We start from the raw sequence: 16487 nt of genomic DNA on the forward strand, positions 1-16487 counted from the left end.
AATCCAAAAGGAGTTCCGCGAAATCAGCCCTTATTCAAAAATAACTTTTAAACAATGAATTTTAAATTTAAGAAATTTATTTTTTGCAATATTAATTTATCCAGGTGGCTATTATTTATCCAGGTGGAAATCCACATCACCAATTTAGACAGTTGTCGCGCGCGTGTAGTCCCAACAGGAGTAGGTGGACGAAAAAGGTGTACGCGACGGAGGAATAAACAAGTTCGGGGGGTAATTAAAACGAAATTTAGTTTAGGTGTACACTATATAAAAAGCTTCAAGTTCAGGGGGTAATGAGTACTTCTGCCTAGATTTTATGTAAACTATTCCACAGTTGCGACAAAAAAAAATTCATTATTCAACATATTGAGAATTTTTTATGTTTATTATTAATAAAAAGCCACTAGACCACTGTCTAGTGGTATAAAAAAAATTTTAAAAAAATAATAAAAATAAATAAATATATATATATATGACCCATTTATATATGAGTAACATCTTTAATTATATTGGTGTGAAGATAGTTAAAAATAGACCAATTCAAAGATTGACCCGTGTCTTTGGTTCCTAATTGTTGACATTTGGTGGAGTGAAGTAGCTACATTCCACTTCGCTTGTATACAAAGAATCCACCAAGTAGCATCCTAGTGAAATCCAAATACTCTATTAATTATAGGACTCATTTGACCATAAAAAAATTATTCATTGTCTTTCTAAACTATTTTTTTTTTTTTACTTTATTTGAAAATCAAAGCTTGATCATAATTTTTTAAAATCAAATTTAAAGTTGCCTTTAAATTTGGAAAATAACTAATAACCTGTTTTTCAACTGATTTTCACTTTTAAAGTTATAGTTATGTACATCCAAAAATAAACATTATTCATAGTATTTATGCAAGGCAAATGGAGAATTAATATTTTATTGGTTGTAGTTAGACATGAATATATGGTTGCTAATTGCTATTAGCACCATTATAATTCTTAATAAAGAATGAATTGCTTACAAGCACGCGTTTAATTTGTGACTATAGTCTTTGCATGTTTAACTAAATTTGGATTTGGCTTCTCATTACTTTCACCAACCCATCATTCATAATAATATTTTCTAGTAAGTTGAGTAGTCACTTTCTAAGAATGGCTTGGTCAAGACCGCACAGGGGAAAAGTTCTTCATTTGAAATATATATACTAATAAATACACTTGATGGAACTTTAGAAAAAGCAAGTGGTATACACAGTTGAAGAAACTAAGAGGAAAAAGAGAGGAAATTAAAGGGGTGCACAAAACCTTCATCTTGTAAGGCCTATATATAAGTATCCCAAACATATGAACAAAATGCACTCAGCAATTGTTTCTCCTTTATTCTAACCAAACAAAAAATACTTACTATAAATTTGTGTTTCACAATATATAATGGGTGGCCTCTCACTTGAAATGGTACGTACTCTTCATGTTTATTACATGCACAAACATCTCCACTACTTAAACAACTCACACTTTGTTCATTCCAAAATCTTGTTTGTAATATTATTGAAATAATTATGTCTCCTGATTTTGTACGACCTCCTCTATAGATAAAATATGTTTTTATTTAATTAATTATGTCTTAAATTGGTTTATCATGATTCTTGACAGGATTTTGAGCCATTACCCATGACACCGAGAAGTTTAGCCATGACACCAAGAAGTTTAGCGCGGCGAAGATTGTTCCCGAATGGGGAGAACAAGAAACAAAAGCTGGCACCACCAGGGGCAGGGCCTAGGAAGAACTTGGAACTTGAGGTGATGGAGCCTGGATTGAAGAATGATGATCCCTCTCTGGACACTATCTTGGTCAATTATTTGGACACACTAAAACAACGAGTCAATTATCATCTAGGTTATCCAGTGAACATATGTTATGATCACTATGCAACTTTAGCACCACTTTTGCAGTTTCACCTAAACAATTGTGGTGATCCTTTCCTTCAAAACACTGTCGATTTCCATTCTAAAGACTTCGAAGTAGCAGTTTTGGATTGGTTTGCACAACTGTGGGAAATTGAAAAGGACCAATATTGGGGATATGTTACCAATGGTGGTACCGAAGGCAATCTCCATGGTATTTTGTTAGGGTAAGTTCATATATTGAATTGACCTGAGTTTATATAATATAATAACTTCTATATATTGCTTCAGTGCTCTTAAATTTCTTAACATTATTTGTGTAGGCGAGAGCTACTTCCTGATGGAATATTATATGCATCAAAAGACTCTCACTACTCAGTTTTCAAAGCTGCAAGAATGTATAGAATGGATTCAGAAACAATCAACACATCAGTGAATGGGGAGATGGATTATTCAGATTTAAGAGCAAAGTTGCTTCAAAATAAGGACAAACCAGCAATTATAAATGTCACAATTGGTATATACCTAGTACTCCAACTTCTATACTTTTTCTTTATTTCTTTTATGAAGTTAGTCATCTTACGACTTTTCCCTTGATGGTTCTTTTAACTATATATAGGAACTACCTTTAAAGGAGCTATTGATGATGTTGATGTTATTCTTGAAACACTCAAAGATTGTGGCTATTCACAAGATAGGTTTTACATCCACTGTGATGCTGCACTATGTGGTCTTATGACCCCTTTTATAAACAATGTGAGTTTCACTTCTTACTTCTAATTACAATTTCTTGAGTAATTTTGAGAGCGACATTCTAATAGTTCTTTCTGCAATTTCAACAGATGATTAGTTTCAAGAAGCCAATTGGAAGTGTCACAATTTCTGGCCACAAGTTCCTAGGGTGCCCAATGCCTTGTGGTGTCCAAATAACAAGAAAAAGCTACATCAATAATCTCTCAACAAATGTGGAGTACATTGCTTCTGTGGATGCCACTATTTCTGGTAGCCGTAACGGTTTAACTCCAATTTTCTTGTGGTATAGCTTGAGCGCAAAAGGTCAAATTGGCCTGCAAAAGGATGTTAAAAGATGTCTCGACAATGCTAAATATTTGAAAGATCGTCTTCAAAAAGAAGGGATAAGTGTCATGCTGAATGAGCTTAGCATCATAGTTGTACTTGAAAGGCCTCGTGACCATGAATTTGTCCGACGTTGGCAACTTTCATGCGTCAAAGATATGGCACATGTTATTGTTATGCCAGGCATCACAAGAGAAATGCTTGACAATTTCATCAGTGAATTAGTTCAACAAAGAAAACAATGGTACAAAGATGGAAAAGCAGAAGCTCCTTGTGTTGGAGAGGATATTGGTGCTCAAAATTGTGCATGCTCTTACCATAAGATTGACTATATTAGTCCTTAGAAAACAAAGAAAACGAGAGATGGCATTTTGTAACTCTTATTATTTCATTCTTTTGTTATAACATTGAAATTGAATTGTACACATGAAACATTTTTTAGATTAAAAACTTTTAACACTCTTTTATGAATTAGCAAACGTTTACTATTTTAACACATGATAGGCTTCTATTCTTTAATCTTAAGCATTATCTTCTGTTACTAACCAAACTGATCTTCTGTTTACTAACCATTCTGTTACTATTTGAAAAGGAAGTGATTGAATTTTATACGAATCTCACTGTTCTGGAAGGGAATGTTGTAAAATCTACTATTAATAGAGTGGAATTGGTTTTTGACCATATTCGGCTTGGGGAAATACTTAAGATCCCTACTAATGGTCTTGTTGAGTATGTTTGGATGGATGATGAGAACTGTCTTCTTACCTCTAAGTTCTCCAGGGTAGGGTCTCCACTAGGGCTAGGAAGGTGTTAAAGGGTGAAATGGCTCCTTTTCATAAACGGCGTGCGCAGTTTGAGATTGTTCATAAGGGAATTTTACCTAGGGGACATAAAAGACATGAGGCTTGTTTTTGTGATATGGGTATTGCACATGCTTTGGAGAACATGGAGCCCAGAGATTGGCCATCCTTAATGATTAAACACGTGGCTAGAATCACTGATCCTCAGCCTGGTTCACATCAACTTGCATATGGGAACCTCCTTTCTATAGTGTTCAACGAATTTGGTGTGCCATTGGGTGAGGGTAGAGGTTTGACTCGTGCAGACATGCTGACTAGGTCCTCCCTTGATGAGTGTGGCTTACTTGCTGAACCAGATCAGGTTCATATTGCTTCTCCTCGTACATTTGGACCCATTGCTAGCTTGCTTCGTGATCTCAAAACTGTCAGGGACCAGGTTGTTGTTCTTCAGGCTGAAAATGCTTCCTTGCGTACTGACCTGACTATGTCTCAGGGGAAAGTAGCCAAGTTACATGAGCAGTTAGTAAAACAACATATTGATAACAACGCTCGCATGGACCGGGTTCTTCAGCTCCTTGCTTCATCATCGTCTTCTCCTAAGCCTAGTCCTTAATGCTCCTGCACACTGATCTTTTGTTCCATTGTGCTTTTTGTTTAAGACATTGACATATTTTACTGTGTGTCTGCATATTTTGGATTATTTGATGGTGCTCTTCTGAGCTTAAAATGTAAAGTGCATGTTGCTTTTCTTGCTTACTTTGGTCATGCTTGTGCTGCGTTTGTGTTACCTATGTTAAAGATGGCTAATACTATCCTTAGATTGGTATTGCTTTTGCTATGTTGTTCTGAACTTTTGTCCCTTCCTGGACTCTGAGTTTTGGTTAGAGTATGTTACTATTTATTGACCACTTTTCTTTTTGATATGCCAAAAGGGGAAGATATTATTTATCTTGCATATATAGTGTTGATTTTTTAACAATAGGTGGAGTAGATTTGTCATCATCAAAAAGGGGGAAAATGATAAATATAATACAGTTTTGATGATCGACATAGTGAACCAGGTTCAACTTGCATAAATAAGACTGAAATAAAAAAGGAAGAGTTCTCAGTTCTCGCGCTAAAAAGAAAGTTAGGTCAAAAAGGGAAAGACATCAGCGAAAGAAGTCCTACATATATAAGGAGACTTGATAAGTCGAGTTGTAAAAGGAAACGGTATTGCAATTAAAAGAAATAATTAAAATTATTTCCTAGCACAACGAGGACTTCTCTCCTTTTACATATCAGATTTAAACACAGTTCAGAATCTATAAAAGGATAACAACAAGGACAAAAGAAGTCATCTTTGCATAATCCAGAAAAAGAGAGAGCGAGAAAGAAAGAGAGAAAATTCATAGCGAAGACCAAAGTGCTCGAGAGGTAGAAGCGAAAGAATTATAGAGTTAGAATTACTTTCAAATAGTTGAGTCGCATTGATCTGTTTTTGGATCAGTGTTTATGAGAGTCTTGTGAGTGTGTGAGAATTGTAAACGAGAAATGGGTTTTGACTTCTTGTTAAGGGTTAGAGTTAGTTGAGAGATTAAGAGTTTTTGTAACCAAGAAGCGAGTTTGACTTCTTGGAGAGTTGAGGGTGGTTTCAATTATAGTTAATCGAAAGGGTAGACGTTTAGAGTTAGGTTCATCGATTTACAGAATTGTAATTGTTGAATTAATATAAAACTCTATATGGTTTTTCCCTTCCTTGAGTTAGGAAGGTTTCCACGATATCTTGGTGTTACTGTTACTAAGTATTGTGTGTGTTATTCAAGAAACTGGTTCTTGAATACTGGGTAAGGTTTCTTCAATTGGCATCATGTAACAATTGAGGATGAGTTATTACAACGAATTAAGAATGCCAAGACACCCAAAGGAGCTTGGGACACCTTGGCAACGATTTTTACAAAGAAGAATGATGCGAGATTACAAAGGCTTGAAAATGAGCTTTTGTCGATCTCTCAATGGAATATGACGATCATGATCAGTCAATACTTCTCAACGGTAAAATATTTATCTGATGAAATATCAAAATTAAATCCAGAGAATGCTATCACTGACACAAGAATGAGGAGAATCATTATTCATGGTCTAAGGCCGGACTACAAAGGCATAATTACAGCCACACGGGGGTGGGCCACAGAGCCAACTTTATCTGAGTTGGAAAATTTGTTGGCAAATGAAGAAGATTTGGAGAAGCCATTATCAAGTCTCACTATAAAAGACGAAGATAAGAGGCTCTTCACCAAAAGACAAGACTATCAAAAAAGAGAAGCGGAGAGAAGCTTACGTCCAGGGGGAGACCAAAAGAATCAACATCAAAGAACTCAACGACAAAGCAAGCAGGCGAAAAGGCTTCAACAACTGACAAATGGAGAAGTGCTACAATTGTGGAAAGAAAGGACACTGCTAGAGATTGTTGGTACAAGAAAGCTGAAGGTAATGTAGCTACTTCTTCCCAAAACCAGAAAGATGAAGAAGAAGTTTGGGATTTCGAGACCTCTTATGCAGTTGAAGAAACGAATCAACAAGAGGAGCTTGTCACCTGTCACTCTAACAAAGAAGAAGAGATTGCACTTGCAACTATAAGTGAGAAATTGTCGATTATGAACATGATTAGATCATTGATTCAGGATGTTACAATCACATGACTGGTGATGAGAAAAAGTTCATTAATCGACCAATAACTCATATTGGCAAGACGGTGTTTGTGCCTCAACACAGCTCAAGACAAGTGGAACTTCAAAATGTCTATCATGTTCCAGGTATGAAGAAAAACTTATTATCTGTATCACAACTAGTGGTGGCAAATGGGCGGGTTGGGTCAAATTTGGGCGGGTTGAAAATGGGTCAACATAAAATGGATAATAATTCAACCCGCCCATATTTGATATGGGTAAAAATTGATTGGGTAACAAATGGATTGGGTAAAATACTAGTTTTACCCATATTTACCCATATTTTAATGAGTAAATAATACTCTACTTAAGAATTCAACAAGGAGAAAACATTTTAGTCTTTTTTTAGATGAAAAATGTTGAAAATGTTTAATTTAGTTTTATTGTATCATAAAAGTAAAAAAAATACCTAACTTTTCAATATAAAATAAATTTATGTAATAACAAGGGGAAAATATTTTTAATTTCAAAGTAAAGAAATAGTTGCATTTTAGGACTAAAACATGCTTAATGCACTTTAAGGCTTAAGCAATGTCAATACGAATACATGTGCTTATTTTACACTATTATTTATTATCCAATATAAAATTAAACAAATAAAAAAATATAATTATAATTAACAAAAGAAATGTACATTTAAAATATATATTTTTGGAGGGCCAAAGACTTCATCTTTTCAATTATAGAGAAAAATAATTAGTTCTATGGAAGAATATAAAAAGGAAGAGAAGTTACACATTTTTTTTTAGTGATATCATGAATTTTGAGTGAATAAAAGTTAGAAGCTTAACCCATTCGGCTAATCCATATTTTACCCATAGTTTACCCATATTTTACCCATATTTTCATGGGTTGAATATGGGTATCAACTCATATTTTACTCATGTAAAAAGTCACTCACTCAACCCATTAAAATATGGGCTCATTTTACCGACACTAATCACAACTAACAGATTATGGTAATTATGTCTTGTTTGGGCCAAATGACGTAAAAGTATATCGAAACTTAAAAGTTAAAGCACACCAATAACGGAAGGGAGAAGGTTAGAATCAATATACGTCATGCCAATCGAGACAACTTATGTGGTACTTGATGAAGCACCAATATGGTGGTACAACGAAGTCTCCTTGGCAGATTCAAGGAAATTGGAGCAAGAGCTACAATATAAACTTGAAGAAGAATGACAAAGAAAAAAGGCTGAACAGGAACAAGAGGTATGTGAAAAATATAACTCACATACAGAGGAGATATTTTTAAAAGGAGAAAATAAGAATTCATGGAAAACAAGAGTACATGAAACTCCATAACTGTTGCAAGAAAAAGTTTAAGAAGCTCTGCAACCTCAACTAAGAAGGAAGACATGATTGAAATGCTCAAATGCCAAGTATATACATGCAGCATTAGCAGAGATGGTTAACAATAAAGATACTACTACCTTTGAAGAAGCTTCAAAGAATAGGGATTGGAATAATCTGATGAAGGAAGAGATCATCAAAGGGCATGCTTGCAGAGATAGAATCGCTCACAACGGACGCAAAGGAAAAATTAAGTTGGTGTTAAGGGGGAGAGTTAAGAATTCATCAACAACTTAATTATTTACTTAAGATAAATCAAGAAAAATCTAGAATATCCGGAGTTGTAGAGAATTGAAGGAAGATCTCTAGAATGAGTATTCTAGAGAGAATGGTCTAGAAATGTTCTAGAAAGAATAGTTCTAGAAAAAGATAGCTAGGAATATTCTAGAATATAGTAGTATGTATCTCTCTAGATTCTTCCATCACCACCTATAAATAGAGGTGGTTTATTTGATATGTAACCAAGCAACAAAACAAGCAAGTGAAAAAAGCAAGAGAGCAAACAAGTGTGTGCTCAACTAAAGAGTGCTGCTGAAGCAAGCAACAAGTGTGATCAAGATTGTAAGACCGAAGCGGGTCCTTATTTTGATATAATAAAATTCAAGTTGTGAGAAGTAGATAGTGCTCGTCGTCTCCAAACCAATATATCCAACAATATATATATATATGTATATATATATATTTAAAAACATAATTTTATCATTTTTTTTAATTTTGAAAAGCAATTTTTTTTTAAATTTTATGTCGATCAATTCATATCACATAGAATGAAACGCAAAAAATAAACAGAAGATCAGTTTGGTTAGTAACAGAAGATAATGCTCAAGATTAAAGAATAGAAGCCTAGCAACTCAATTCACAAAACCAAAAAAAAAAAAAGGCTGCAAAGCGCAGATGGCCATGCGCCTTGTAAGACTCATGACAGCTGAGCCTTACAAGGCTAAAAGTTGTTGTGCCTTACAAGACGCATGGGTATCCGCGACTTGCGGCGGAAACCCTGCTTTAGACGGTGTTTAAATGTGTTGCCCTTTTGGTTTGATAAATAATTTTATTGCCCTTTTGAAATTTTCGAAAAAATTTGTTGCCCTTTTGGCTCTGAACTCGACAATTCATACCCATTTTTGTTTGAAGTTAGGTTTCGTAGTTCAATTATTAGACATATGAATTTGAAGTTTAAGTCTATCAGACCAAAAAGCTGTCAAATTGTCTGAAGTTTAACTTTAATAAGCATAACTTTAGATTCGTATATTTAAAATTTATATTAAATATAATTTGATTTTCTTTAACTTTGTCCGTATAGATCTAAAGTTAATTTTGAAATAAGTAGACTACCAAAAATTTCTAAATTTTTGGTATGTCTTAAAAGGGATCTTGAATTCAACTATTGGACTTGACATTTTCCATATGGTCGAGTGTCTAATTGGTCAAGCTAAATATAAAGTCATTATAAAAAAAATTGAATTTTTAAATACAATTAATCCCAAATCTAATGTGAGATCCCATATTTTTTCTCATTCTTGCATAATATATATGACTTGGTATAGTACATTAGAGAATAAGATTGCAAATGGGTGGCAATATCAAACAATTAAACTAAAGTTTTAGGTCAAAGAAATCCCTCAAACAAAGATTCGGGATTAAAGAAATGGCTCATGTAGTACCTCACTCGTTTGAAAGGTTTAAATTAATCCGTAACTTCGAGATAATACTATGAGTGTCTAATGTGCTAAAATAATGTGTTATGAGGTATTATAATAGCAGAATGGTTGTATGTTAAGTTTTGAAGTCAAGAAAAGTAGCGAAACAAAGATTGACAAAAGTTATTGTAAGTTTCTCTAAATAAATTTTCTAAACTTTGGACCAAATGCCTCTTGATGTTTTCTCTCAATTTACAAGGAGTTGAAGGGCCCACTACATAACATATTGAAGGTCTAAGAGTCTAGTTTGCAATGCACAAAACCTCACATTAAACTGACATTGGAATAAAAGGTTATGAGTGTTTTACTGCGGACGGTCTCACGAGCAGAATTCGGGTTGCGAATAGGGTCAAGTTAAAAAAATTGTAAGTCTGATATTCGACGTTTTAACGCATAAAAATATATATATATTTTCGGTTCATAATCAGAAAGAAAGCTTAAGAGAGGGTTCCAATGGAGTTTTTGAGTGATGAAGGTGCGTTTTTAGCGATTTCTACCATTAAAGTTTGTCCTCATGCTTAGAAACGTGATCTCTACACGTTGCAATTGGCTTTCCCTTCCATTGGCTGTGTTTGGAGCTAGTTTTGGAAAATAGAACTTGATAGTTATTGGTGGTTCTTCAAGATTTACATTTGATTTGCTAAGGTAATCATCTTGAGACTCTTTTATGATTGTTTTTACGAAGTTCTATGAACGTTTCGTCAAGTTAGGACCCTATGAAAATCTGTTGATTTAAGCTCAATTATAAATTATTTATAGGTGCGTATATATAATATTTGCGAAGCTTATGACGTAAGTAACAACTTTTGTGAAGAAATTATGGACATTCGGGAGTTCATTGGAAAAGTATAAGGCTAAGCTTCATCCTTCCTTTTAGCACGACTCCAGGGAAATTCCTAAAATGCCAAATGTGATATTTTACTATTCTATTGCCAGAAATATCTTTTGTGAAATGCATTGGAATCGTAGTTGTATTATTTTCATGATGCTATTATGTTAATCATATTCCACTTGTTTGGGTAATTAAATAGGATATTCAACATCTACATGTCATTTTATCGGCTTCCTTGACTATATATATGTTCATATGTATGAATTCATATTCTTCTTTGGGTGGTGTAACTTAAAAAGATTATGGAAGACATCATCTTTCCCCGCTAAAGTGTATTTTGAAAAATCTTTAAAGTAACACATGGTTTTCAAAACTCTCAAATATAACTTAAAATTTTAAACTATTAAAACACTTGTTTTTTGAAATACATTCTTTTATAAATTATCTAGGAACCAAATATAGGAACCAAGTATAGGAACTAAGTGAAGAACCTTGTGTTTTTTATGAGTATCTTCAAGGCTAAGTAATTTTTCTAAAACTGGAGTCAAGTTTTCAAGCTTATTCGGAAAACATATGAGGTTTCATGATACAAAAGTGATTGCAGGATTATGAGAACAAAAGTATCAACGGGCCAAGATTGACAACATGATTATAGTAACGTATATGCATTACGAATCCATGACATGACATGTTATGCATTCTCCCGAGCTATAATTGGGAGGTATGAGACTTATTGCCTATATTTATGCATATGAGACACAGATGACCACAAGTTGGCGAATATGAAATTCCACGAGCATACCACACATATTTGATTAGTAGGAGGTCAAATGTCAACCATGGAGATTATTTTAGGTGGTATCTCTATTACCTTTTTTACAACAACTATGTTTAATTCTACTTTTCGCCTTATATACCGGTAAATTTTTATTCGTACTGGCGTTCCATTGCCTGGGACTCTGCTTTTTTTTGTTTCGTGCGAGCAGGTCCAGACAAGGGTTCTAATCGACTCACCCGCTAGGATTCTGGTTCAGCTGTGAGTTAGTTAGTTCATCTTACCCTGGGGCTATCAGAGGATGTTTACTTTTATTGTATAGTTTGGGTATATATAGTCGGGGTCTTGTCCTGACAGTGCTTATTTCACTCGTAGAGGTTATTGTGGACACAATATTCTAGGCTTCTTTTTGTAGGTTTCAATCTTTAGTCCATAGGCTTGACATGTATAGTTGCGGCCTTGTCGGCTAGCTAGTACTTCTTTATTTTTGGTTTGTCTATCACTGCTTATATGACTTATTGTTATTCAGGTCATGACTTTAACAATCCAGACTTCGTATTTCAGATATTGTGTTACCCGATCTTTTGGACCCACACAATTTAGTTAGCTAATATGTTTCAGTGGCTAACTCCATCGAATACGATATAGAGTGTCAAATTGTCTGGAGTTTAATTTTAATAAGCATAACTTTAGATTCGTATATTTAAAATTTATATTAAATCTAATTTGATTTTCTTTAACTTTGTCCGTATAGGTCTAAAGTTAATTTTGAAATAATTACTAGACTAACAAAAAATTATAAATTTTGGGTATGTCTTAAAAGGCAGGGATCTTGAATTCGGCTATTGGACTTGACATTTTCCATATGGTCAAGTGTCTAATTGGTCAGGCTAAATATAAAGTCATTATAAAAGAAATTGAATTTTTAAATACAATTAATCTCAAATCTAATGTGAGATCTCATATTTTTTTCTCATTCTTGCATAATATACGTGGTGAGGAGTGGCGTAGATTTATGAGGTGCATATGACTTGGTATAGTACATTAGAGAATAAGATTGCAAATGGGTGGCAATATCAAAGAACTAAACTAATGTTTTAGGTCAAAGGAATCCCTCAAACAAAGGTTTGGGATTAAAGAAATGGCTCGTGTAGTACCTCACCCATTTGAAAGGTTTAAATTAATTCGTACCTTCGGGATAATACTATGAGTGTCTAATATGCTAAGAATAATGTGTTATGAGGTATTATATAGCACAATGGTCATATGTTAAGTTTTGAAATCAAGAAAAGTAGCATAACAAAGATTGACAAAAGTGTGGGAAGGCCCAAAATTGTCCCTCATCTTTGGGTTAAGACTCAAAGTCATCCTTGTGTTTTCACATGGAGCACTAATAGTCCCTCATGTTTACAATATTGGTGCACTTTTGGTCCTTCCCTAAACTTTTGCCTATTTTTTAACATTAATTTTATTCATAAATTTATGTAAGGAATGTCCCATCGTCTTTTTATATATTTAATAGAAATAATAACTCTATGTGAGAGAAGGTGAGAAGAAGAACACCTTGTTATGTTCAGTAGAAATATTACTGCAGCTAAACTAAGAACATTTTAACATATAACATTGCAAGAAAAGAAAAATTTGTACTATTGCACGTGAAATCGTCGTGATGAACCTCTCGACTTTACCTACAATACGATTTTTACTAAATAAAATAAGGTGTTTTTCTTCTCACAATCTCTCACATGGAGACATTATTTCTATTAAATATATAAATTGACGATTAAACATTCCATACATAAATTATGAATAAAATCAATGTTAAAAAATAGGCAAAATTTTGAAGGAGGACCAAAAGTGCACCAATATTTCAAACATGAGGGACTATTAATGCTCCATGTGAAAACTCAAGGATGACTTTGAGTCTTAATCCAAAGATGAGGGACTATTTTGGGCCTTTTCTCGACAAAAGTTGTCATAAGTTTCTCTAATAAATTTTCTAAACTTTGGACCAAATGTCTCTGATGTTTTCTCTCAATTTACAAGGAGTTAAAGGGCACACTACATATCATATCGAAGGTCTAAGAGTCTAGTTTGCAACGCACAAAATCTCACATCAAACCAACATTGGAGTAAAAGGTTATGAGTGTTTTACGGCAGATTGTCTGAGTAGAATCAGGGTTGTGAATCGGGTCGAGTTAAAAAAATGGTAAGTCGGCTATTCGACGTTTTAACCCATAAAAATATTTTTTTCTCAGTTCATAACCATAAAGAAAGCTTAAGAGAAGGTTCCAATGGAGTTCTTGAGTGATGACGGTGCGTTTTTAGCGATTTCTACCATTAAAGTTTGCCCTCGTGCTTAGAAATGTGATCGCTACACGTTGCAATCATTTTTCCTTTTTATTAGCTGCGTTTGGAGCTAGTTTTGGACGATAGAACTTGATAGTTATTGGTGTTTCTTCAAGATTTACACTTGGTTTACTAAGGTAATCATCTCGAGACTCTTTTATGATTGTTTTTACGAAGTTCTATGGACGTTTCGTCAAGTTAGGACCATATGGAAAATATGCCGATTGAAGCTCAATTATAAATTATTTATAGGTGCGTATATATAGTATTTGTGAAGCTTATGACATAAGTAACAACTTTTGTGAAGAAATTCCATACATTCGGCTGTTTATTGTATGTTAAGGCTAAGCTTCGTCCTTCCTTTTAGCACGACTCCTGGGAAATTTCTAAAACGCCAAATGTGATATTTTACTATTCTATTGCTAGAAAGATCTTCTGTGAAGTGCATTGGGATCGCAGCTGGATTATTTTCATGATGCTATTCTGTTGATATTCCACTTGTCCGGGTAGTTAAATAGGATAATATTCGACATCTACATGTCATTTTATCGGCTTCCTTGACTATATGTTCATATGTATGAATTCTTATTCTTCTTTGGGTGGTGTAGCTTAAAAACGATTATGGAAGACATTTAATATTTGCAACCAACCTCTTTCCCAGCTAAAGTGTATTTTGAAAAATCTTTAAAGTAACACATGATTTCAAAATTCTCAAATATAACTTAAATGTTTAAACTATAAAACACTTGTTTTTTGAAATATATTCTTTTATAAATTATCTAGGAACCAAGTATATGAACTAAGTGAAGAACCTTAAGTTTATATGAGCATCTTCAAGGCTAAGTAATTTTTATAAAAATCGAGTTAAGTTTTCAAGCTTATTCGGAAAACATATGAGGTTCCATGATACGAAAGTGATTACACGATTATGAGAACAATCAACGGGCCAAGATTGACAACATGATTATAGTAACATATATGCATTACAAATCCATGACATGACATGTTATGCATTCTACTCCCGAGCTATAATCGGGAGGTATGACACTTATTGCCTATATTTATACGTATGAGACACAGATGGCCACAAGTTGGCGAACATGATGTCGATTAGCTACCGAAAGGCACCACCATTGCTAGCACTAATTGGCGAATATATATATTCACGACATATGATTACACAAGCATACCACACATATTTGATTAGTAGGAAGTCAAATGTCGATTGTGGAGATTATTTGAGTTTCAGTTTCATGTGATATTTCTATTACCCTTCTTATAGCAGCTATATTTATTCTACTTTCCGCCTTATATACCGGTAAATTTTTATTCATACTGACGTCTCATTGTCTGGGGACGCTGCTTTTTTTTGTTTCGTGCGTGCAGGTCCAGACAGGGATTCTAATCGACTCACCCGCTAGGATTCGGGTTCAGCTGTGAGTTAGTAAGTCCATCTTATTATGGGGCTATAAGAGGATGTTTACTTTTCTTGTATAATTTGGGTATAGTCGGGGTCTTGTCCCAAAAGTGCTTATGTCACTCGTAGAGGTTATTTTGGACACAATATTTTAGGTTTCTTTTTGTAGGTTTCAATCTTTAGTCCGCAGGCTTGACATGTATATATATGTATATGTATGTATGTCTTCAATTGCAGCCTCGTCGGCTAGCTAGTACTTCTTTATTTTTGGTTTGTCTATCACTGCTTATATGACTTATTGTTATTCAAGTCATGACTTTAACGGTCCAAATTTCGTATTTCAGATGTTGTGCTGCCCGATCTTTTGGACCCACACAATTTAGTTAGCTAATATGTTTCAGTGGCTAACTCCATCGAATACGATATAGAGTGTCAGTCGTGCCTCCCTATTTTTGAGCATGACATCTAACATCTTCTTTTTTAAAAAAAAAAAAATCAAATCTGAAACCTCAACTGCAGGATAAATCCAATGGATTGCTGCACAAAAAAGCCGAATTTGCCTAAAAAAAACTGCAATCCAAATAAAAAAATTCAAATTCCAATTTTGCGTAAACAATGCCACAGTTGCGATAGAAAAATAAGTAATTCATTATTCAACATGTTATTAGTAACTCATTTATATATGAGTGACATCTTTAAATTATAATTGGTGTTAACAGAGTCAAAAATAGACCAATTCAAAGATTAACTTGTGTCTTTGAAAAGCTCCAACTACTTTTGTCCGCTGACCAATTCTCGAATCTTTAGTTAACTTCTTTGGTTCCTTCCTAATTATTGACATTTGGTGGAGTGAAGTAGTAGCTACATTCCACTTTGGCTTGTATCCAGACAAAGAATCCACCAAGCTAAGTAGCATCCTAGTGAAATCCAAATACTAATTAGGACTCATTTGACCATAAAATATTATTCATATTTTTGGTTGGAGTAATTTTTTTACTTTATTTGAAAATCAGTGTTTGCTCATAAATTTTTCGCTAAATCAAACTTAAAGTAGCATTTCAAATTTGAAAACAACTTATTATAACATGTTTTTCAATTGACTTTTCACTTTTAAAGTTATATTTATGTATATACAAAAATGAACATTATTCATAGTATATTATGCATTAGCTCTTTCATCCAGACTTATTTCTACCTATATATATGCAAGGCAGATAGAAAATTAAGATTTTTATGGGTTGTAGTTAGACATGAATGGTTGCTATTAGCACCATTATAATTCTTAATAAAGAATTAATTGCTTACACGCACGCGTTTAATTTGTGACTATAGTCTTTAATTTGCATGTTCAGTTTTTTTGGATTTGTCTTGTTATTAATCTCACCAACCCATCATTTTTCATAATATTGGCTGGTTAGTTGAGTAGTCACTTTCTAAGAAAAGTCTGGTCAAAACCTCACAGGGGAAAAGTACATTTGCAACTAAGAGGAAAAAGAGAGGAAAGAAGAGGAGTGGTTGGTGCACAAAACCTTCATCTTTTAGACCTATATATAAGTAGCCCAAACATATGAACTAAATGCACTCAGCAG

The 16487-nt window shown here is 33.8% G+C and overlaps 1 protein-coding gene across 1 annotated transcript; it reads left to right on the forward strand.

Moving 5' to 3' along the window:
* Positions 1 to 1325: 1325 nt before the first annotated feature.
* LOC102582616 (histidine decarboxylase-like) lies at positions 1326 to 3423 on the forward strand. The gene is made up of 5 exons (XM_006365106.2): positions 1326 to 1437; positions 1636 to 2114; positions 2211 to 2404; positions 2507 to 2643; positions 2730 to 3423. Exons 1-5 carry the CDS (start codon positions 1414 to 1416, stop codon positions 3306 to 3308), a joined length of 1413 nt encoding a protein of 470 aa, XP_006365168.1. The 5' UTR covers positions 1326 to 1413; the 3' UTR covers positions 3309 to 3423.
* The last annotated feature ends 13064 nt before the right edge of the window (positions 3424 to 16487 follow it).

The sequence above is a fragment of the Solanum tuberosum genome, unplaced genomic scaffold (genome assembly GCF_000226075.1).
Source record: "Solanum tuberosum cultivar DM 1-3 516 R44 unplaced genomic scaffold, SolTub_3.0 scf00514, whole genome shotgun sequence".
In the NCBI taxonomy this organism is placed as follows: domain Eukaryota; kingdom Viridiplantae; phylum Streptophyta; class Magnoliopsida; order Solanales; family Solanaceae; genus Solanum; species Solanum tuberosum.